General features: G+C 38.7%; 2 protein-coding genes across 3 annotated transcripts; one reads left to right on the top strand and one right to left on the bottom strand.

Annotated features, from left to right (window-relative positions):
- The first annotated feature begins 12077 nt into the window (after positions 1–12077).
- On the top strand, positions 12078–20397 carry LOC121894304 (bactericidal permeability-increasing protein-like). Of its 2 annotated transcripts, XM_042406823.1 has the most exons (16): positions 12079–13159; positions 14355–14462; positions 14551–14665; positions 14746–14877; positions 14960–15115; positions 15344–15407; positions 16617–16677; positions 16766–16857; positions 16978–17154; positions 17242–17301; positions 17392–17559; positions 17655–17722; positions 17821–17863; positions 17945–18008; positions 19290–19366; positions 19524–20397. In XM_042406823.1, exons 2-16 carry the CDS (start codon positions 14360–14362, stop codon positions 19563–19565), a joined length of 1422 nt encoding a protein of 473 aa, XP_042262757.1. In that variant the 5' UTR covers positions 12079–13159; positions 14355–14359; the 3' UTR covers positions 19566–20397. The 2 variants fall into 2 exon arrangements, with proteins under 2 accessions (XP_042262756.1, XP_042262757.1); XM_042406822.1 differs by having other exon boundaries at positions 12078–13159; positions 19290–20397.
- On the bottom strand, positions 20180–24298 carry cdk5rap1 (CDK5 regulatory subunit associated protein 1). Its single transcript, XM_042406820.1, has 13 exons — positions 23806–24298; positions 23615–23718; positions 23495–23529; positions 23262–23362; positions 22971–23181; positions 22728–22848; positions 22214–22444; positions 21960–22057; positions 21787–21842; positions 21567–21697; positions 21255–21404; positions 20846–20986; positions 20180–20591 (listed from the first exon to the last, which is right to left on the bottom strand). The coding sequence occupies exons 1-13, from the start codon at positions 24089–24091 to the stop codon at positions 20442–20444; spliced, it is 1815 nt and encodes a 604-aa protein (XP_042262754.1). The 5' UTR covers positions 24092–24298; the 3' UTR covers positions 20180–20441.
- Positions 24299–24411: the final 113 nt, after the last annotated feature.

Below are 24411 nucleotides of genomic sequence, written 5' to 3'. Positions count from 1 at the left end.
TCTTTATATATGAATACCATTAAGGTAATAACCCTGAACAGAAGTAACCAGGGTCGTACGTTATTAAAGAGCACTCATTATTATCTCAGCATTGGCTGACCTGAATGTGCAATAAGATATAAGGTGGTACAATGATAAAGACAGTATGGGGAAGAAATATTGATATGGCAGTACGCTGCAAGTCTTTGAGGGCATTCTTGTTAAATCTCAACTCACCTTTTAGCCATAGTAGTAAGATAGATAGAGAGATAGATAGATACTTTATTAATCCCAAAGGGAAATTAAACAGTCTGTTGGTCCACCACCTTGGCCCTGACGGAAATATGTAACTATTGGATGGATTGTCATGCATTGTACAGATATTTATAGCCCTCAAAGGATGAAGCTTACCAACTTCCCCTGAATTTTCCACCATTACGCCACCATGAATCTTTTTTTAAAGATTTTTTAATGGCCTTTTCTGCCTTTATGTGACAGTCACAGTGTAGAGCTAGACCGGAAACATGGAGAGAGAGAGGGGTATGACACGCAACAAAGGTTAACAGCTTGGATTTTGCAGTTATGTGGAACGCACCTTAACCAAGGCAAGTTTGACATTTCGAGGGGTTTTTTTTTGTGAAATGTCTCTGCAACTATTTGATGGATTGCCGTGAAATTTGGTACAGATATTCATCATGCCCAAAGGAGGAACCTTAATGACTTTGGTGATCCTCTGACTTTTCATCCAGCAACACCAGCAGGTCAAAATTTTCCCTCATCCAGCAAAATATCTCATTTTGTGGTTTTGAGTAAAATGTCTCAGATGGATTACCATAAAATCTGGTACAGATATTTGTGTCCCCCTCAAGATGAATTGTAAAAGAAATTGTAAAAACGGCAAAACTAACGACATCCCATCATACTCAGCTTAACTTTGTGTTTACTGCTAATTTGCAAATGTTAGCATGCTAACGCACTAATCATCAGCATGTTAGCATTGTCATTATGGAGAGTGTATTCTATTTTCCCAGGGTCCTATGTTCCCCAGTTCAATATTCTGTTAACACGGAGGCAAGCCAGGGGCATGAGGGGGGAAAGAGACCCATCAGGGGCTTCCTGGAGCCCTCCAATGGGGCCCCAAGGGGTCCTGGAGGCAAGCCTAACCCTAACCTTATGTCATGATGTCATGTTTTTTAGATTCAAAAACATGTATAGTAGGCTAGTTTTCAACTAAAGAAGCACTAAGCTTTGTTGATTCTATGACCTCAACCATTTGATAAGTTTTCTCAAGTGTTGGCCTATTATATTGAGAGCCATATAGCTGTGCTGGGGAACGTCTTTTTCAGGTTCCCATAATGTGCTTTGTAGAGCTGGGGAACATAGGACCCTGGGAACATAGGAATGACTCCGTCATTTTGAACATGCTAGCATGCTGACGTTAGGCTCAAAGCAGCGCTGCAGCCTCACAGAGCTGCTAGTATGACTGTAGACTCTTCGTGTTATGTAAGAATACACTGGCCTCATCAGGCTTGTTCATACACTGGGCTTAAAGCAGAGGAAAATGTACCAACATCTACATATTGAGTGATAGGCGGTCTTTGACACAAACACGTAATTAAGATTTGAAACATTAACTATCGATTCAAACTGTCTCCTGCACAGCAGTGAGCAGACATCCTGCTTAGAGAAAGCCAGATTCATCCATGTTCAAACTGTTCTTTTGGTATTTTTTGTTGTGGAGCTATCAAAGACCTGGGTGGTAATCATGAGCCTGCTGTGTGTAGTTTACTGATGCCCCGCTGCATGATTTGAGGATACAGTTTAAATTAATTCTCATTGTAACTTGGAGTCATTAATGTAAGAGGTTACCAAAGGAGATGTACAACTAGAAACTCCTCATTTAACCGGTGTTTACCTCTACACCTAGTTGTTAATCAAACATTGATCATGCAATCAAACATGGAAATGTGTCTTTCTGTATCATATTCTTGCAGGGAAGATGTTATACTGGTCATACATGGTCAAACATTTACTGTTGGCCTGACAAAGTTCCATATAGTTGTGGGGGTTTTTTGTTGGATTTTTTTTATGTGAATTGAATGTAAACACACAGCACAGAAAAGCTACTTATGTTTAGAAAAAAATGTTTTCTGCTGTTCTGATATAAATGGAAGAATGTCCTTGAAGCTCTTCCATCCTCAAGGAAAGAGTAATGAATTTGCCCACAGTGTGACCACAGGGTGCTTAGGCCATCTGTGTCAGCCCATTACTTGACCGCCAGAGCATTTCCAGAGTCTCATGTCCTTGGTTTACCTTTACAACAAAATGGGTTCATGGCAAGAAAAAATACCCAGCAAAATAAGTTTTTTCTAAGTGACCCAACTTACAATTGCTAAATATTTTTAGCGTGTGCACTTTTATATCGGCCCAAATAAGCTGCTTCCAATTTTTCATTTTATGAATCCCCCAATTCAACATTTGCAGCTGGTTTGGCAGCACGCTGCAGCAGGAGCTTGCCTCAAACAGGCACAAATATACTCCACTCTATAAACTCGCTCTTTATTTATTTTAATATATTGATTTCTGGAAAGCAAGAAAATTGTTTTTATCATTTTCCATGGTCTACTATTTTTTCTCCTGTTGGTCAATATTTTAGCAGGGTACACAAGTCAACAGCTTATTAGGAATATGAGTTTTGCATCTAGTCTCTGCTAAACCCTATATTACATATATAGGACTATACTGTATATCAGTATAGTCCCACAGTCCTTTTATTCTTTCTGTGCTCAGCAACTTTAGATTCAACACTTTGATGATATCACATGTTTGAGTATTGGACTTTGGAAACAATCAATCATTTTTTAATAATTTCTGTAGTTTGCTTTCTCATATACTATTATTATTATTAGTATGTACTGAATGAGGCAAATTCAGGCAGGCATCAAATGAAATGAGAGCACCACACACACACACTCACAGATTAGCCTCTATTTCCACACCCCACTTTGAGCAAAATACAATTACACTGAAATTTCAACTTACCTACTGTATATGCAGGAATCCTTTACTGTTTTACAGTGCAATACTGAAAAACACTAAACACTAGTATCATTTTGGAGATGAAAAATGTACTAAAATGCTCCTCTTGTTGTATGGCTTATCAAAATGAAAAGGATCTTTGTTTTAAGAACAGCGTGGAGGGGCCTGAGGGCCATGAAAACAAAATATTAGGGGGATTTTCTCAGCAGATCCTAGAAAAGCCGACAGCAATTGTGGTTGCTTTTCTTTTCTTTTTCCTTTTTTTTTCTAAATCACATTGTAGCAAAACACTATGCTGTTAAAGGGGCACAACAGCTCTGCTGAGTCAAGCAGTATATCTCAACCTATGCAGTGGTGCTGCCACTCAAGCAGGTTTGATATCCTGGGTTTGAACACTGATACAGTTTGGTGCCATGCTGCCTTAAGCCTCAGGGAGGCAGGAGTGCACTACCTCTCTATGTTTGAAAAAAAAAAACATCAGAACTGATTCAGGAGGAACAACAGCTTGACCTTTATAACTGGAATGAAATAAAAAGCCACAATGTATGTGACAAATTCAAAATGTATGTCAATCCATATTTTAATTTTTTTTTTAAATGATTTAAGTTTATAAAAAATATATTGCACAAGGCATACATTTAAAACTTTTATGATTAACTTGCAACAGAATATTTAAAAGGTCAGATTGCTGTACCAACATTGAATTTCAGTGATCATACAAATTCAGAACCCATATTTAAAATTCAGTTGTTTGCCAGGACAAACCTCCTTGTTCTTCATAGCGGTGGTGTGTACACGCTCCAGGCAGGCAGGATGAGTTAAACTCACTGGTAAAGACAAAAAGGAAAAGGGTTCTCTCTGTTGTAGGTCGGAAGTGTGGACAGCTTGGAGGCATTAGCAGAGGAGAGCATGAGGATGAAACTGAACTCTGTCTGAACTCCTCTTTGGACTACACTTCCACCTCCTCAGTGGTAAGCTGCAGAGCATCTTGAGCCTCTGTTTCATCCCCCCTTAAGGTGTACGAGATCAGGCTTCACAACGCTGTGAGTCCGAATGGCCCCAACAAGTGAGAGGGATTGCAGATGCAGTGTCTGTGTGAATGAACTGACATGCTCTCTGGTGTCACTCTGGAAAACAAACATCCACCTGTAGTTATATGAGTTGGTTTCATGATGACACTTCTGGATGTATGGACATATATGCGCATCAAATGTCACATATGGCACTTCTTCTTCTTGTTCCATGTCCTGACAACATGTGAACAGATGGACAGAGCTCATATTTTACACATCTGACCAACAAATTCAAATTCATGTTAATAATCCATATCTCTTTTCAAATTCAAATTGTTGCCAGCATATATTTGTATATAAGTTTGTTGTTTTATTGGACTTTATTGCTTTTATTGCTTATTTTTTGCTCTATTGGCACAGATATATTGTCATGGTTCTTGCTGAACCCTACTTCTGCAACAGCCTAAATTTCTTGGCAACTGCTAAATTTAATTTAACCTAATCTTATCTTAAATAACATCAAATATTAAGTATTTTGTGATCAAAATTTCATTGCTTTTACTACATTCTTAAAAGATCTAATTATCCTGCTTACACTGCCAAATACTGACAACATGCATTTTCCACTGTACTGTGGCACTATAGTACCAAGCTACATCACAGCACCTGACCACACCCAGCTGCAATATTGGGTTCAACAGACATATATCCATGATCTACACCTCAGTGCCAAGTTACTCTTCAAACAAACACATCATGAAGGTGCAGCAAAACAATTTCACACAGCCATGTATCAGCATATGTTGTAGGTCCACTAACTCAGTTCCCACCATGGCAGCATTTGATAACCACCCTACTTTCCACCCTCACCACCACTTCTCTACCCTATAACCTCAAAACCAAAACAATATCTAGTAGCAAATTGTTCTTGTAGCGAACAAAATACATTACATTAAAAAATATACAAATAAATGAATAAAACCGAAAAATTATTGCTATATAATCAAATAAGTACTACATAAGAGGTCTGACCCTATAAGGATGCAGTTATTTGAGACTGTCATGAGTGATTTTCACCTCATCAACTACAGACGTCCACACATTGAAGATATGCTGCACATCAATGATGCATCCTACATATTGATTTTCCCTTTCAGAGTATGAAAAGAAAAATAGGATAGACTCAATGATGGCAGAGTATTATTAGTATCATCACTGACTTTTGCAGGTTGAACTTCTTCAGCAGCCGTAGGAAGTACATCCTCTGCTGAGCCTTCTTGGTGAGGCTGTTGATGTTCTGCCCCCACTTGAGGTCCTGGGTGATACTGGTGCCCAGGAAGCAGAAGGACTCCACAGTGTCGACTGGGGAGTCACATAGGGTGATGGGGGCCGGTGGGGCTGTGTTTTTTCTGAAGTGCACAACCATCTCCATTGTCTTTAGAGTGCTGAGTTCCAAGTTGGAGGTACAGCTGTTGGTATAAAGGGAGAAGAGAAGTAGAGAAAGGATGCAGCCTTGAGGGGAACCGGCGCCCTTCAACACCTCCCCACTCCACCCCCAGAAAAGAAAAATGGTTATCATTTAAAACAGATTCTAAACTACCAACTGACCCAACTACATCCACTGATGATGATGATTTAACATTTTTCTTTTTTCTATGAGTTCTGTAAGTCTGTACACTTCCACACAGTCCTGAGAGGTCTAATCAGCAGACATAAGTGAAACCTGTGTGGGTTTACATCTTCATTCAAATTGTTTTAGTCAAAGAGCAGGTTTGAATATAACAGACATAGCAACAGTTGCCTGGCAATTAGCCAACATTCAGCTCGCCCCTTAAACTTGAATACAGTAATTAAGCTAATTAATTTCACAAAAACTAAAAAGAATGACTCACTTTGACAGAAACACTTTTTTTCTTTTATAAACATGCACAACAGAGCACGAAGCATGTGTGATTGCTTCTTCTGTGAATTCTGGAGCAAGACCTTGAAGCATCCCCCTGCTGGTTGTAAATTAGCCTACATTTGCCTCCCAGGTTAACACAGCATCATATCACACACAGTCCCCACAAAGAATTAACTTCCTCTTGTGAAACATGAAAACATCGTCATAGTGCGCTGTTAGTTATTTGTTTGTATCTGGCTGCACATTGGACCTGCCAGCAGCTCTATGAGAAGCAATTAAATTAGTAGAAGTAGTAGTTAGTATAATTAGTAAACTCAAAAGCAATTAACAGTGGATGCTGTCAAAATAGTATCAAAATCCCAGTCAAAGTGCAGTAGATTTCTATACAGAGAAACTCAACCTTTTGTGTATTAATAGCATGTGACAGTGCAACTGATTATCAGGATGGTTTTTCTTACACCCTTAGGCAAGGCAAAGCAGGTTTATTTGTTTAGCACTTTTCAACAACAAAGCATTCAAAGTGCTCTACATAAAACATAAAAGGCATCAAGACAGAATGTAAAAGCAACATAAAGCAATATAAAAAGACATTCAATACAATTAAAAAACGTTAAAGTGGAAATAAAAATAAGTTAAAATAGAGTAAGACAGATAAAACAGGAGAGTAAAAGTTACAGTGTAGTGTAAGATATTAATCAAAGGCCTCAAATTTGATTTAATAAAGGCAGCAGCAAACAGAAAAGTCTTTAGCCTTGATTTAAAAGAACTGAGAGTTGTAGCAGACCTGCAGTTTTCTGGGAGCTTGTTCCAGATATGTGGAGCATAAAAACTGAAAGCTGCCTCTCCATGTTTAGTAGTTAGTAGTTTTGACTCTGGAGACAGAAAGCAGACCTGTCTCAGACGACCTGAGAGGTCTGGATGGTTCATAACGTAGCAGAAGATCAGAAATGTATTTTGGCCCTAAACCATTCAGTGCTTTATAAACTAACAGCAGTATTCTAAAATCAATTGTTTAACAAACAGGCAGCCAGTGTAAAGATCTGAGAACTGGAGTGATATGATCCACTTTCTTGGTCTTACTAAGGACTTGAGCAGCAGTGTTCTGAATCAGCTGCAGCTGTCTGATCGATTTTTTAGGGAGCCCTGTGAAGACAACATTACAGTAGTTGAGTCTACTGAAGATAAATGCTTGGACACATTTTCCCAAAATCCTGCTGAGACATAAGTCCTTTAATCCTTGATATATTCTTCAGGTGATAGTAGGCTGACTTTGTAATTATCTTAATGTGGCTGTTGAAATTCAGGTCTGAGACCATGACTACACCAAGATTTCTGGCTTGGTTTTTATCGATTGACGCTGAGTGCTGGCTTTTAATTGTTCTTCCTTGGCTCCAAAAATAATTACCTCAGTTTTATATTTGTTTTATTGAAGAAAATTCTGGCACATCCAAATCATTGATTTGTTCAATGCACTTACTCAGCGCTTGTATGGGATTATAGTCCCTTGGTGATATAGTTAAATAAAATACATTTTTTAATTTGTGTGTTATCTGCATAATTATACATAATTTGTTGTTTTCCATAATCTGTGCAAGTGGAAGCATGTAGATGTTGAACAGAAGAGGCCCCAGAATGGAGCCTTGGGGAATGCCACACCATTTTTGTCACTCAGACCTATAGACACAAAGTAATCCCTGCCCTTTAAGTAGGATTCAGTTGAGTTTAGTACTGTGCCAGAAAGTCCCACCCAGTTTTCCAGTTGGTCTAATAATATGTTGTGGCCGACCGTGTTGAATGCAGCACTGAGATCCAATAATAATAAGACTGAAATTCTGCCGCTGACTGTGTTTAAATGGATGATGACCCTTAGACTCCCCGCTACCTGGACCTTACTTTAAGAACCACTATTGACAAATTATGAAAAGCAATGTTCTCTCAGGTCATTAGAAGTTGTGGATAAAATGTTTTGTGTACTTAAGGCCACTAGATGTCACTAGATTTCATTAAGTCTTGGTAACAGCTACATCAAACTGTCTTTTAAGCCCCCTCACATCTCTTTTAAAACTTTCTCTTTAATGTTTTTCCATTGCTGTCACACAAAATGTGTTCATGATGACCTGATCACACTCACAGAGTAACATGCATTCTCCAGTACAGCCACAGTCTGACCTGCTGAGTGGCTTTACTTGAGCAATTGAGGGTTAGGGCCCTTGTTCTAGGGTACCTCAGTGGTGGTAATAGGGAAGTAGCAAGCACCGTTCTTTCACTTCCCCCCACTCAGATTTAGCCTGCCGGTCCAGGTAATCAACCAGCAACTTTCAGTCACAAGCCTGTTTTTCAATTTAGTGACTCCTCACAGAAAAAAATGGAATTTGAATTGAACTTGAATTGCAAGATGACAAAATGAAATCAAATACTTATGACTCTAAAAGGTCATAAAACACATATTTCATTGCATTTCTCACAATGAAAGTCATGGGAAAATAGTAAGTCAGTGGATGTAACTTTTTAATATAATTCCATTTTAGACAGAATAAGTTCATAGGAGCATAATTTGTAGTATGAGTTGAAAGACTGTCATGTGAATTCTAATGGTATTCTATGTAGTATGGATGTCTCTAGCTTGTACCCCAGTATACCTCCCAAAGATGGTTCAGAAACTTTGAGCTAAGCTTTGATTAAAGAAACTGAATAGCATCCCCCTACTAAGTTTTTGTTATCTTTAAGCAGGGAAGTATTGACAATTATTTGAAGTATACTATCTCCAACATCAGGGCTCAGCTATGGGCTAACTGGTGCCTTTGAATTATTATTTGTGGGGAAATGTGAGTTAGATTTTATTTACAATCGCAAGTTTAAAAGTTATTGGAGGTGTATAGATGATGTGTTTTTTATCTGGAGCAGTAATGCTAAAGATTTAAAATAATTCTATGCTTTCATAAATTCAAGAGAGGAATCCATCAAATTCATATTGTGTTGTAATCTGGACATATTTCTTTTTTGGATGTTTTTGGTGTAAAAAGTGGGAGCCTCTTTACATACTGAAGGATATAAAAAGGAAACTGATTACAATTTAGCAGTTATCATTCACCTGCATTAAAAAGAAGTCTACTGTATAATCAGTTACTGAGGATGAAACACATTTGTAATTCTGATGATTCTTTTGAGTCACATGTTAAAGATCTTTGTGATAGTTTTAAAGTGAGGGGATTTGGAGATGCATTATTAACAGTCATTTTAATAAGGTATGCCAAATTCAGCAATCTGATCTACTCAAACCTAGTTCTAGAGATACCTCCCTTCATGGTCTTGCATTGGTATCTACCTATAGTCAGTTAAACAAGCAATGAGTAAATATTGGCACATATTGGAAAGTCACCCAAATTGCAAGTACATTTCAAACTCCACCTAGATATTTTTGTAACAACTTACGGGATCTCCTGGTGAAGTCAGATTTGCCTAAGAGGCCCACTCACAATTATATACACTGTTATTCTATGATTAAAGGTAATCAATTCACCCATCTGAAGTCTAGTGTTGACATCAAGGTTAGGGGCAGAATCATATGTAACACTAAATATGTGGTTTACCTGTTAAAATGTCCATGTAATTTATATTATGTTGGAAAAACAAAAGGCGAGTTAAAAACCAAGAACTGTGAACATAATTGCTCCGTTCGTAATCATGATGATAAATCATTAATCATTAATAGCCATAACCATAATTTGAGTGAACTACATTACATGGGCATTAAGACAGTGAATATGGCACGGGGAGGTGGTAACAGGGAAAGAATCCATCTTCAGAGGGAGGTGTGTTGGATACACACCCTTGGTATCCTCATTCCCAATTGGTTGAATGAGGAGATTTAATTTGCTTGTTTTTTATGAATTGAACACAATTTGTGTTATCTTTTGTTTTGTTTTGTTTATATTTTTTATAAATAGTTTTGTGTTTAAGTGACCTACATCATGTGATTGTGGCTCCCCCTGCTGGGATAGACCTGTTGTGCCAGTTGTGGACATCTATTACCTCACCTGTGTCTGTTGATTGTGAAATTGCAGGAAGGGTGTCTTGCCTGAAACGTCTGTTTGGCAATTAAAAAGTCAGTTTGGAGTGCTGTCCTTTTTCATTATTAACTACTTTAAGGATCCAGCACCCATGTTTCATGATATTATTGTGAGCTGAGTATGTTATATCTTATTTATTTGTGTTTATCTTTTTTTATAAAAGAATATGGCAAATGATGAAAATGATCCTGAAAATGAATATGTTCTTATTTTAGTATTTTGAATTTTCAGTATTTTGAATTTGTTCCTCTCAATTATGGTCGACAGATAACTTCTAACATTTCTAAATGGGCCTGAGGATGCAGACACAATTTACATTAGTACTTTTTTATTTTGTGATTGGTCCTTGATTAGAACATTCAGTGAATGAAAAATTGTATAATGACATCACTCAGTCTCACTGCTTTGAAGCCATACAGGAGTCAGCTAGTAGCTGTAAACTACAACTACAATCTTTCTGTAAACTTCCTTCTGAAAGTTGAAGTGGTGTTGACTGGGCAGCAAAAATGAAAACTGCAAAGACAGCAAATGGTTTCATGGTTTCCCATAAAAAGTTGGTTCACTTGAATGAAAACAAAAAGGTTTATAGTATAAACTAAATAGTCTTACAGGATTATACTATCAACACACATTTATAATCCTCCTTGCCCAAATCCAGCTCAGAGGCAGTCTTTCCATCCATAGACAGTCAGTCATTTCAGTTAGACTGTATCTCTGTAAAAGTCCGAGTTAGGGCCAATCTATTGTATTTTGACCCTGAGCTACAAGTTTAAAGATGAAAATCAATAAATCTTGTCTGTGGGTCAACATGTCAGCTATTTACTCATTTATAGCTCTGACAATAAAACATTCCGATAATGCTCTATGAATGACAGAGTTCACCATTTTTTACGACGAGTTACACGCCTGGACCAAACTGTGATGACATTTACATTTGCTTTCACATAAAAAGCATTCAATGACTACATCCTTCAAATTCCCTGAGTACTTTGCTCACTCCAACACAAACAACCAACAAAACTCTGTGGATCTGAAACCCATTTTACAACATACTCACTTCAAAACACTTCAGTTTATGTTCAGAAACTAACACATGGACAGCAATCTGTCAAATCATAACCACACTGAAAAACATCTATATTCAACCAAAAACAAGACAAACTGTCAGAAATAAAGCCTTTCCTGCTGCATTTCTATGACTCGTTCCTGTAGATACACTGTAGTATGTTCTATAGAGAGCTACTAATTTGACTGTATTTTGTAATGAAACAACATATACACAATAAAAACTAGAGATCACAAAGTGATTTACTACTTCAAAGGCAGAAAAAGATCATTTCATCATTTTTTGCCTGTTGTTAGTGTTTTTATCTCAGTATGTTCTGATTGAACATGAGTTGTTGTGTTAGTGTCTGCTGGAAGGATTTGCTTTTGTGTGTAAAATGAACTGCTGTGCCCAGCAGTGTTTTTTTGGAAAAGTTGACTGTGTGAAGAGTTTTGAAGATGTGGACTCAGTATTGAAGTATGCATGTAACCAATTGTAAAAAAAAATTAAAAAAAACAGTAATATCCATGCTGTTGTTTATGTTTAATTTACAAAACAGAAGATCATTTACTGCACTACATGTAGCACATTCAAATCAAAATCAACTGATGGAAAAAAATATAAATATAATAATGACAACAAATGTACCCAAGAATCACTATGACATGAGTACACTCTGTTCTGTCCCTGTTGAGAGGAGGAGGGAGAGTGTAATCTTATTTTCCGTTACCACTTTTCTTTGTGTTGTAATGGCAAACACTGAAAGACAAAAATAATAAAGTTATAAAACACTGCATGGGCTCATTTTATTCTGCTACACAGTTAAATAGAAGTGGAATAGTCTGATAAACACACAAACCAATAGAATTACTCTTCAAGAAAGCTATGAAAGTTTTTGATTAAAAAAAATAAACTCATTCCATCATTATAACATTCTGGAAAAATATAATTTATTGAGCTTAGAGAACTTTTAAAAAATTAAATATACTTGTTTTATGTATAAGGCTTTGCATGGGCTTGCCAAACCTCCTTTAAATGAATTCATTAAACAGAGGGCAGACAGCGGCAATAGCACCAGGGGCATGTGGACACACCACATTTGGACCAACGGCGCTGTCAGTAAAGGGAAGTAAATACTGGAATGGCCCACCACTTGCAATACGGGAGTGCCCCACATATCCCAAACTCATCTTAGACAATGGCTCAAGGCAAACCACAGCTGTGTTCACCTTTAACCGGTCAAGGTGTGCAATTTTATTTTGTCCTTTCCTACTTCTGTATTTATATATTTGAATATTTGTATTTGCATATTGTTATTTTTACTCTTTCTGTTTTTGTTACCTGCCTAGGGACTACAGATATAAATTAGCATTTTTGCTTTACATCCTGTATTTTATACTGATGTTCATTAATGTGCTCTGCCCCGATCAGACAAACAAACAAATAAATAAATACTTTACTGCTTCTAGTTCCTCTCACATAATCATGTCTAATATCTGGCAGGGATGGTGTGTCCATATTGGACAAAAATATTTGTACATTTGTGGCTACAAACTGCACATTATTCCACTTTAATATAAGGAGAAGACGTCATCCGATTGCTGTTTTCTAATACCACAAAGTGAATTATAGCAGTACTGATACAAACATATCATTTAAAAGTTGGCATAGGGAATGAACTTTCATGCTTTCCTTAGTGCTAATCTTTTGAAACTGATCCAAGGAAGTAAAGACTTACTGGCACTACCACATACCACAGCACAGGACAAATATGCAAAGGCACGACCTTGTTCAAAACCATGTCATGCTTTTAAAACTTAAAGTCTCTTTTTCATGCAAACTCAGATATGTAAGCCATTTTCTCCAACCCTGTTGGTCTTTTGTGATTTTGGAGGGACTATAGGAGAGCAGGCCAGCAAGGCATTAAGCAAATATGTATAAGAACATGTTTCTTCATTGTTGCTTTATCAGGGATAGTCCCCGTCACCATGTTCAGTTTCCTGATTGAGTAAGTGAATTATATACCATGTGCCTCCCTTCCTCTTGTACTCAGTCAGACTGACAGACACATCAGGAGAAACCATCTGACACTCACAAGCTTCTGCTTCAGGTAAGAGTGACTTCTCAAAGTTCTATAATGATGCTCCAACATAAACCTCAAAATATGTATTGAATTGTAATATTTGAAAATGTTCTTTGCAAAAGGTGGACTGCAGGGATAAACTGTAACATGTCCCATTGACTCTGGTTAGTCTGGTGAGGAGGACTGTGCTTCTGTGTATGCCAGAGCTGACCTCAATAAAGCAGATATTTGTACGATGAAAGTGCAAAATATTCGATACACTTAGTCTTTTCATGAAGTGCTTTTACAGGGTTGATCCATGTGCAGGTTTACACCGGATTGTTGTTGAGAAGCCATTTAGATGTTCAAAATAGTGTTAAGAAAGATGTTACTAGTAAGTGTTTTGGAATTTGTATTTGGTGGTTGGTTTTACAGTGGTGAATTATGGGGTCTCTGTGGTAAGCAGCTCCTTTACGCTGTTTTACACCTAGAATTTGGATGTGAAAATAACACGCTTCTCCGCTCTACTGCACTTCTGCTCCTCATCAAAACATCCTTAAGAGTTTGCACGGTTAGTCACATGTCTCAGATTATGTCATTTCAGTCTGTGTCCTATTTAGTCTGTTCTTAGATTCTTTCAGAGGTCACATCCAAAAAAAGCACAAGATAGAATTAGTTGGAACGACTGATGGAGCTCCTGATTGGCAGTGATAGTGAAATATTGCAACTGTGTCTTCAAATGCAATGTCTTGACATTGCATTTGAAGGAACAATGCAGTAAAGCATTTTCCATCTTTACTACATGAATTCAAATATCCATATTCAAATGGACAAAAACTGGGTGGACTGGGCCTTTAATCCCTGCCTAATTAAATAAAACTCTGGCTTGCCTGCTGACTTATCAGTGGTCATGTGATTTTATCTACAACACTGACAGTCAGCTCTTTCACAAGTCTGAACTGAAGCAAGAATCCCAAACTCAAGGACTTCACTGTGGCCCTTAAGTTAATCTTCAGTATTTCAAAACGGATTGATTAATTGGAACTGTTGACATTAATTACACAATTCAGACAACGGTTTGAGAGCAATCAACTGACAATAGAGGAAGCTTTGATTTATTGCCGTTTATTCCTTGCACAACAGCAAACATGTCAAAAAAGCAGAAGATTTGCCTGATTCATGGTGTCACATTCATGAAAGAGAACAAACTGATGATGATCTTGTCCTTTTTATCTCCCAAAAGCCAAGATGTTGCTGTGCTATTGGCTGGCTCTGGTGGCTTTCATCCCTGCGACTTTAAGCGTCAATCCTGGAGTAAAGGTCAAACTCACAAAAAAAGGCCTTGAATATGGTAAGCTTTGCAGCAAATGTTTCCTCTTCCAGTTGAAAACACTGATCTCCCCAGAATTTCTTCATCAAACTTTCTTGCCTTTTGCTAGGGAGACAACTGGGGATGGTTTCCATCCAGCAGAAACTCAAAAGCATCAAAGTCCCAGATGTTTCAGGCAAAAAGAGAGTGTCTCCCATTGGCAAAGTCCGGTACAGCTTGTCAAAGTAAGGCACCCGTTTATTCACCTCTCTTGTAAAAAGTGTTTTTTTAGCAAATGCCTTTACAAGAATGTTGTTTCTTCCAGTATGCGCATAGTGAATGTGGGATTACCGAAGTCTTCAGTGGATCTAGTGCCAGGGACTGGTGTCAGACTGTCTATTGGTAACGCCTTCATCAGTCTGCATGGAAACTGGAGGGTCAAATACCTCAGAATAATGTGAGTGAGAAAAGATATTTCCCTTATACTTTCTTTTTTAAATATATTCTCTGCTGCAGCAGTGACTCCTCTCTCTTAACAGAAAGGACAGAGGCTCTTTTGATTTGAACGTGAATGGAGTCACTATCACCACAACTATTGCCATCAAGAGTGACGGGACGGGCCGACCTGCGGTCAGTAGTGTCAACTGCGCAGCTACTGTCGGCAGTGCGAGCGTCAAATTCCGCGGTGGAGCCAGGTGAAATAAACCCTGCTGTGCACTGCACTCATATATACTCATATGAGAAAATGGATTTAGGCAATATTGAATGTGACTTACCAGTTTTTCTTGTCATGCTAGACATCCTGCATACAATACCAGTCAAAAGTTTGGATACAACTTCCCATTCACTTGATTGAGAGAGTGTGTCCAAACTTTTGACTGGTACTGTACTTCCCTAATTCTTACGGTTACTGTTTGTTTCAGCTGGCTGTACAATCTCTTCAAAAGATTCGTTGACAAGGCGTTACGCAGTGCGATGCAAAAACAGGTGAGAGCCAGTTTTTGATGATCATATTCACACACTCTTATTTTCCTACATTTTAACCTAAATGGCTCTAAGACTGCTCACATGGTTTCAAATGAATAACTGTTTGAGGCGCAAAGAGGTAAAATTCTGAAATACTTCTCAAAAAAGCAAAGATCAGAGAAAATGTGAAAAATTAATCCAGATTTGTGTATCGGAGCTTTGTTTTTTTTTTTCATTCCTGTCCCATTAATCATCTCAGGACCCCTCCGATTTATCTGATGAGCCTTTGGAGGGACCTGACCCCTAGGTTGGGAACCACTGGACTAAACTAGCTAACTGAGTACATGTAGTTGATGATACTTCTGTACTTTAACTTAAGTAGGATTTTAAATACAGGACTTTAACTTGTAATAGAGTTACTTTTACTTAAGTTAAGGAAGAAAGGAAGGCATCAAACACCATCTGCATGTTTATACCTTGATATATTTTCCAATTGACAACATGAAGCGCTAATTCTACATACAGTGTTAAACTGACTCATCCAGCAGTGGCAATGAAATCAGCTTTATTTATGTATTTATTGCAGTTGGTCATTAATGAACCTTCAAACTACCTGGGTTCTGAAGAGTTCATTTTTGTTATAATGCATACTTCTGACAGACAGCCGTGATATTCCACATTAATTAGCGCTGCAAACTGCATTTTTCCAGTTTTTTCCCCACTGTGCAGAGTAACTGTTATCTCTAGTGTTATTGGATTGTTTTGATTGGTTGGTGAGCTGACTGGATCCTTATCAACTCGCCCACCATCTAAATATGCTTTTAGAAGTTCATTATCATTGTGCTTCTTTAAAATGCAGACACATGAGCCTAATTACCTGCAGGAGCTGAGGAAGTCCAGAAGAATCCTCTGGACTTCCTCTTACATCTCTCAGACTTAGGAGCTACTTATAGCAGTAAAAAACTCAGAGTCAGTCAGTGTCTTTATTTACTCTTTGGTTGAAATAACATTAAATAAAGTCAGACATCATGGACAAAAAATAGTGGTAGCTGTGGACTTATTACTTTTAGGAAGTCGTTCCCCTGCCATTGGTTCACTGATAACAATTTGATTCTGAAATGTTTTTACCCATTTGGACAGTTTGTTTTTGTCCTACTCAGTGATCATTGTCTAACACAGAGTTTCTTTTGCAGTATGGAAATTGAGTCTCTCTGTTGTTTATTGTTGCAGATGTGCCCTCTGGTGGCTTCTGCAGTGTCCGATTTGAACCCTCAATTGAAAACTCTCAATGGTAAAACACTGTGCTTGTGTAAAACATTTGGAGGTTTCATGAATGTTGAATATTGAATATTTATGAGTTACTTTCTATCTGACTACAGTTCTAGCCAAGGTGGACAAGCATGCAGAGATTGAATATTCCATGGTGTCATCGCCCACTCTTTCAAAATCTTCTATTGACTTGAGCTTGAAGGTAAAGAATTTGACTTTTATACATTTATAATATACAACATTTTAGGATCTGAAGGCTTCTTGTGATTATAAAGAAACAGATTGTCATAGTTTTTCTGTCTCTTCTTCTTCTTACCTTTAGGGTGAATTTTACAACATCGGGAAGCATCAGGAGCCTCCGTTCTCCCCTGCAGCCTTTTCCCTGCCGCCCCAGATCGACAACATGTTGTACATCGGCATGTCTGCCTTCACCCCCAACTCTGCAGCCTTCGTCTACAACAGAGCTGGAGTCCTCAGTCTGTTCATTACTGATGACATGGTGGGCGTTCATCCTCCTGACTCTTAATGTGTCTACTTTTACGATTTTGCGCTGATCCACAACCTTTCTCACCTTCTCTCACAACAGATCCCGCAAAGCTCTCCCATCCGACTCAATACCAGAACGTTCGGAGCCCTCATCCCACAGGTGACGGGACTACACACGTCGCACTAATTTTTATTACAAAACATACACCTCCAAGGCCATTTGTCAGCTGATATCTTGGTGCATTTTCAGATCGCCAAACGTTTCCCAGGTCTGATGATGAAGCTGCTGGTGAAGACGGTGAAAAGTCCCGCCGTCACTTTTGAACCCAACAACATGACTGTTCAAGCCACTGGCACCGTGACGGCCTACGCTATCCAACGCAACACCACACTTTCCCCTCTCTTTGTCCTGAACTTGGTATGTTGGCATGGTTTTCAGAACAATGAAAATGCCTTTGAGTGGTTTAGAAAAACATTAAGAGGAAACTTTCTGATCATATTGTCTTTCTGCAGGAGACTAGTGTCAGCACCCGAGTGTTTGTCAGTGGAATGAGGGTGGCTGGAGCTGTTTCCCTCAACAAGTGAGTCACTAAAAAACAATTCTTGTTCTCAGAGAAAATGGGGACAAAAGGTCCTGTGAGGATGGTCATCACAGTCTAATTTTGCCTTATTTGCACAGGATGTCTCTGACCCTGGGGAAAAGTTATGTGGGAGACTTTCAGGTGAGAGCTGCACTCTAACACCAGTCACAGTATGTACCATCAGTAGCAAGTTAACAAACTAACCCTAACCCTAACCTACAGGTCAGATCCCTGGACAGCATCCTGCAATTGGTCCTGAAAGTGGTAGTGATACCCAGACTGAATGGTGAGTTCTCAAGGAAGTTTTTGTTAGCGGGCAGCTGCTTTCTTATCCTTTCTTATCCTTCAACAATGCAGTAACTAAGACAAGATGGAAAATGTTGTGGTTTGGCTCCAACACCAAACGTGATGAGTTCTCCCTTAAGTTAGGCAATCTAGCTGCACAGATCAAATCCCAAGTAAAGAATTTTGGCATCATTTTTAGACTGACTGAAGTTTCAAACCAAACATCAGCAGCATTACAAAACCATATTTTCCCTTTTAGGACACACTGACAAAATTAAACCCTTCCTGGTCTGTAATTATGCGGAAAAGCTCATTCATGTCATTTCAAGCAGAACAGACCAGTGGTTCAAAACCTTTTTTGTCTCATGTACCACCACAGACCTACTGCACTATCAATTATAGAAAAAAATAGACATTGTTATAATATCTTTGTCCTACAAGACACAGTGATGCTGCAGTTGGTCAAGTTTGCATTCATGCTGCTACCACTTGGAGTAGCAGAGTCTGGACGTTTAAACCACTTGTCCATTACTTTTAGCAATTTCAGCTTCTCAGCTTGGTTTCTAACTAGTTTTCATTCATCTTCAATCACAACACATGCTGTTAGAATGTTAACATGGACTCAGATTGGTGGGAGGCAGGTCCTGCGCAATCAGCCATTGTAATTGAACTAGACTACTGTAATGCATTAACAGACCTTCCTCAACACTCCGATTGACTTCAGTTTTTATGCAAAGCTTCTTTACTGTTTTATGTCACATCACACACTCTATGATAAAACTATGCTAGTTTATTAGATGTTCTTACTCCCCAGTCAGAGGAGATTGGGAATGTGACTTTCTTTAAACACACCTCTGTGGATGTTAATGTGTAAATATGGAACATCTTAACCTCGCACATTACAAAGACAAACTCAGAAGTTCTTTTTAAACAACTTTGTTTTATCAAAGTCATATTTATTTAACCTCCTTGCATATTGCTAAGTGTCTCTGTATGTTTCTATTCTATTTTATTTTAGGTTTTCATTTTCATTGTAATAAAAAAAAGATTGCACAGTTTTTAAATTGATTGATCATCCTGTCAAGGTTTATTTTAATATTGTGTTATATTTACTATGTTATGATTCATCTTTTTTATGTAAAACACTTTGCGCTTCATTTAATGCATGAACTGTTATATAATTAAAATGTATTATAAAACCCCTGCTAATAATATCACTATAACGTTTGCCATGTTGATTTTCGTAACAAGATGATCTAAATTTATGAATTTTACTTCATAGTTCAACTTGCAAAGGGATACCCTCTTCCCGCAATTGGAAAGATGAAGCTTGTGAACACTAAGCTTCAGATCCTGAAGGTCAGAAACATTATATTTTCTACAGAACTGCATGTTTTTGAGCCAGCTGAATGTTTATACCTTGTACTTGATACAAACACAGTTGATATCTAATTGATCAACAGAACTCATCATCTCAAACCTGTTATTAAATGCTGCTGTTGTGTTTTATTTTTAGGACTACATGCTGATTGGGACAGATGTGCAGTTTTCAGGTTGAACAGCTTTTTTTGGGAACTCCATGGAGTCATTTCCACACTGGGGCATGCAGCTATGGAGGCACAACCACAGCAAGAGCGCAACTACCTGCCAAATTTCAAAAAGGAACTCAATGATGTACAAATATTAACTTCTCCTACAAGCTTGAGAAATGCAGTCCTCCAGTTTGCATTTGTGCTTTTTTATAGCTTTTTTTTTATATTGTTTCTCTTTTGTTAAATCAGTAAAATATGAATTCAGGTCATGTTATTTTCTCCATCTAAAATGTAGATGAGGGCAGTGAACTTTTCCAACAGGGTTACAGAAGTCCTGTCATAACAGGAGACAGTCTGCAGGACGGGACTTTGCTGTTGTCACCATAATCATCTTTTTCGAAATAACATGCTCCTTCCAAAGCAGATCACAGCACTTTCTGCTGCTGACTTGAGGCAAATTCTTTCTTAAAGTTTTCTGACTTTGTAGCTCGCAGAGTGATTGTAAAAATGTGCTGATCCACGACATTTTTACTGCAGTTTGGGCAATCCAATAAAAAATGCAATGACATCAATAAAGTATCACTGCTAACACCAAAATAAAACAGCTGTAGCATGTATGAAACAAACGGTATGGTTTAAATATGTTTCAGTATCTTAAGCAGTTTAATATGTACATACACATTACACATAGTGAGTACTGACTGTATTAATAACACAATGCAGTTTTAATTAGCTCATCTTTCATCAGATATGAACTTGAGTCCAATGTGACTGTGTCTGAGATGCAAGAATCCCCGTATAAACAGTCTCCACATGTCTTCAAAGTCAGATGAGAAGAAAGAGGTGTGCCAGATTTTTTTTTAAAAATAAGAGTTTATTTCTTGTGGTGTCACCTGTGTCAATCAAGGGCATGTCTTCATCATGGTTGTGTCTGAGGCCACGTGTTCATCAAGTTGGTAGCTAGGTAGAGTCTCATAGTGCATCATGGTGCCTCTCAGGGAGCTGTGACTGAGGGCTTCACCTCTCAGGCTCTGGGAGTTAGCTGACAATATCTACACGAAAGATCAAGAAAACAGACATAAATAACTGAATTAATAAATACCAGATATCAGATAATGCTTTCACACTCTTGACCGTGTTTAAAACAGAGCAGCCTTTGATCAAAACACAAAAAAACATGTAAAAAAGCCACTTTGAAATATCTTACTCAAAATGATATAGAGTGTAAGTATATTGTATGTAACCAATATCTGTGTTGTAAAATGTGTTGACTGTTTATAGCTGCACTGTATGAACCAAACCCCACCTTCACCAGCACATAGTCTCCAGCACTGATGGGTGCAGTGTTAGACTCTGCAGGCTGAACAGCAACATCCTGTTTGAGGAAAATCACTTTCATGTTGCCATCAGTTCTACCACACAGGTCCTTGGCAGATCTTTTACTTTCCTGTGTGAAAATGGAAACCAGAAATGAACAGTGGTGCCTGGTACAGTAACCTGGTACAAAAGGTTCAGATGAAAAAGATCCAACACTGATTTAGGGGAAAATAACAAACTAGTGTTATGTCCTCTGCTCCTGTTTAGGGTGATAAAGTGAGGTATAATATCCATTTATCCATTTTCTAAACTACTTATCCCATGAAAAGTGACAGCAGGATGTTAACAATCCTGAATGTTGAACCCTGTGTGCTATGCATCATGCATGCAGTACTTACTCCCTCCACCAGGACAAGCTGTGTGCTGCCGATGAGAGCAGCGTTGACCCTGGCAGCTTCCTCTCTGAACACAGTGATACACTCCTGCAGCCTCCGCTGCTTCACCTCTGCCGGCACGTCATCCTGTAGCCGATGGAAGGCGTGGGTTTTCTGAGCAGGACAACCAGATAAGAGCAGATGAAACAAAATTGTAAAACTAGATCACCTCTGGAAAAAACACTTTGGAAAATAACAGTATAGATTTAATTCTAAAATCCTGATAAGAGAGTATTTCTGTGGTGTAACACACATTAAAATTCCACAAGGACTCACCTTTCTCATACTGTAGGCGAAAAGGAATCCCACATTGTAGCCCACTTCCCTGATCAGAGACAGAGTCTGCTGGTGGTCCTCATCTGTCTCACCACAGAAGCCTGAGATGAAGTCACTGCTGAGACTCACCTCTGACACACAGACAGACACGTCATTCATGGTTAACACAGACCACACTACTTGAGTTTGGGGATAATTGTGGCAGTATTTAGATCCCTACCTGGGATAATTCTCTTAACGTTCTGCACAAGATCAAGGTAGGCCTCTCTTGTGTAGCTGTAAATCGTAAATGAAAATACACGTATTGAACACCTATTGACATTTTAAGAAACTGTTGCAAATAATCACAAACTGAATCACTTGACAGTTTAGAGAGGTCTTGTGGTTTCTTACCCACGGCGCATGGCTTCTAGGACCTGACTGCTACCACTCTGGGCTGGAAGGTGGACCTGCTTACAAATGTTCCCTCGCTCCGCAATTAGATGCAAAACCTGCAGATACAGATACACAGAAAGAGGCACTGCTTTGTTGTAAAATCACACTTGATAATTTTTTTGCCATATGTAATCAAACATCTATATTTGAGTAGGTGTATTCAGAAGCCATGTCCATAACCTGCCGTGTAAGAGTTAACGTGTATCATGTACCTCATCAGGAAAATCTTTGGGATGTGGGGAAGTGAATCTAATCCTCATATCAGGATCGATTTGTGACACTCTGTCCAGCAGGTCAGAGAAGCGCAGACCTCCCCGTTTGGTTCGGTAAACGGTCTTAAAGCCGCGGCTCAGCTTGGTCAGGTCAGCGCTGCAGAACTGTTCTTCTGACGTGTCTCTGTAGCTGTTCACGTTCTGACCCAGCAGTGTCACCTCCTTCACGCCCTGACAAGACACACACAACACACACACACACATTTGTCAAGGAGTCCAGACACTACTTACTTACTGATATAAATGTTCATTTTCAGTGAACTTAAAACTAGCGATTAACCTCACTTTATTTTTGATCTATGATTTCTGATACAGCCTTATGAATTTCAAGCAGCAGTTGTGTGTTCCCTAATTAGATAAATATTATTGTGTAATAGCCCTTTACAATAAAACCCTTCAGCTATAACAATGACCTAGCCTGCCTTCCACCTCAAGTATTACTACCATAACTTGCCTGGTCAGAGAGCATACGAACTTCCTCAAGAATGGAGCTGACAGGTCGACTCCTCTCTCTCCCTCTGGTGAAGGGAACAATGCAGTAACTGCACATGTTGTCACAGCCTCGCATGATGGACCTACCAGGGCGAAGGATGCAGAAAATGTGAAGAAAGTGCTGTAGAAAATGAGACTAACAGAAGGTGGTGTGAGGGGCAAATAACTCCTCCAAAAACCATAGTTGCTCAGTAAAACAACTTACACAAAAGCACTGTGTCCCTGAGGAGCATGGTGCACAGGCATGATGTCAGCGTAGGTCTCCTCTAGTGACAGCAGCACATTGCTTGCCTGTTGACCTCCGTCAGCTACAGTCAAGAGACGAGGAAGGTCCCGGTAGGCGTCAGGACCGGCAAGAACATCTACAAGTTTCTCCCGCTCCAAAAGCTCCGTCTTCAGCCTCTCTGCCATGCAACCTGGACAAACACAACCATTCATACATCTTTGTAGCGTCTGTAAGACAGTCCAGTGTGTGCGCAGTAGTGAACTTACTTACCTAAAATCCCAATTTTCATCGGTGTGTGGGTCTTTAAGCGCTTCTTCTTCATGGCTGTCAGTTGTTGTAATCTATTCCAAATAGTTTGTTCAGCTTTTTCTCTGTTAACAGAAGAGTTTATGTGTCTTTGTTAGTTCATTAGTGAGATGTGTTGTACAATAATACAAATGCAACTAAAAAACAGAGAATGATATTTTGAGGACAATTCTTTAGAGTCTGAAATATTATTTTACCTTATGGAGCATGTTACCAGAAGGACAACATCCGCCTGCATTAATAAAGACATTTTAAGTTAACTGTGTTGACAGATGTGATATTAAAATGGTAAAATATAAATAAGAGCTCAGCTGTACCTCATTTAAGTGGACTGTGCGATGATATCCCTTCCTCTGAAGAATGGACCAGGCTATCTCTGTGTCGTTTACATTCATCTGACATCCATAGGTTTCAAAATACACTGGACCAAGACAAAACACCAGTTTTAACATTTATCCCAAACTATCCAAATTAACTTTGCTGATGGATTTCAGCCATGCAGACTAACCTTTCCTTGAATTCCCCATCTCCAAGTCCTCAGACAGATAACCGTGTTTGTCAGAGTATTCTCCGTCTGCAACATAAGTCTGCTTAACTGAAATTCCTTTGACGAAATCCTGAAAACTTGGACCAGAGGATATCTGAGTCTTGAATTTATCTAACGTTGCCCTCTTCTCTCCTGAAGTTACACCAGTTTTTGCTAATTTACAGCAATATCTGGGCTGTAAACACCTGACAGGTATCAAGTGTTGGGGAGCAGAAAACAGAGGTTTTAAACTCCTGAGGTGGTCCATGTTTGATTAGCTAGCTGCACTCATGTCAAGAGCAAACACTTGATAACTGTCGGATTTAGCGCTTATTAACCTCAGCAGCAATACACTGTGGTTAGCTGCTGCTAGCACTCTCTAGCTACCGTGTTGTTTGCTTTTCTTACTGATTAAATTACTGTTTGAACGCTACTGTAACTACTCCGGGTAGCTTGTTGGTTAAATGTCATTCAAGCACTCATGTCATGTGCCCAAGATGTCTGAATGTCAAGAGGACAATCCTCTCTTTCCAAAGTAACGTCATAAAAACCCGGAATAAAAAGACTTAACTGTCAAAAACTACAAAA

The sequence above is a fragment of the Thunnus maccoyii genome, chromosome 3 (genome assembly GCF_910596095.1).
Source record: "Thunnus maccoyii chromosome 3, fThuMac1.1, whole genome shotgun sequence".
Classification (NCBI taxonomy): domain Eukaryota; kingdom Metazoa; phylum Chordata; class Actinopteri; order Scombriformes; family Scombridae; genus Thunnus; species Thunnus maccoyii.
Note: the sequence above shows the minus strand (reverse complement) of the source record. Positions and strands in the feature narration are given on the sequence as shown.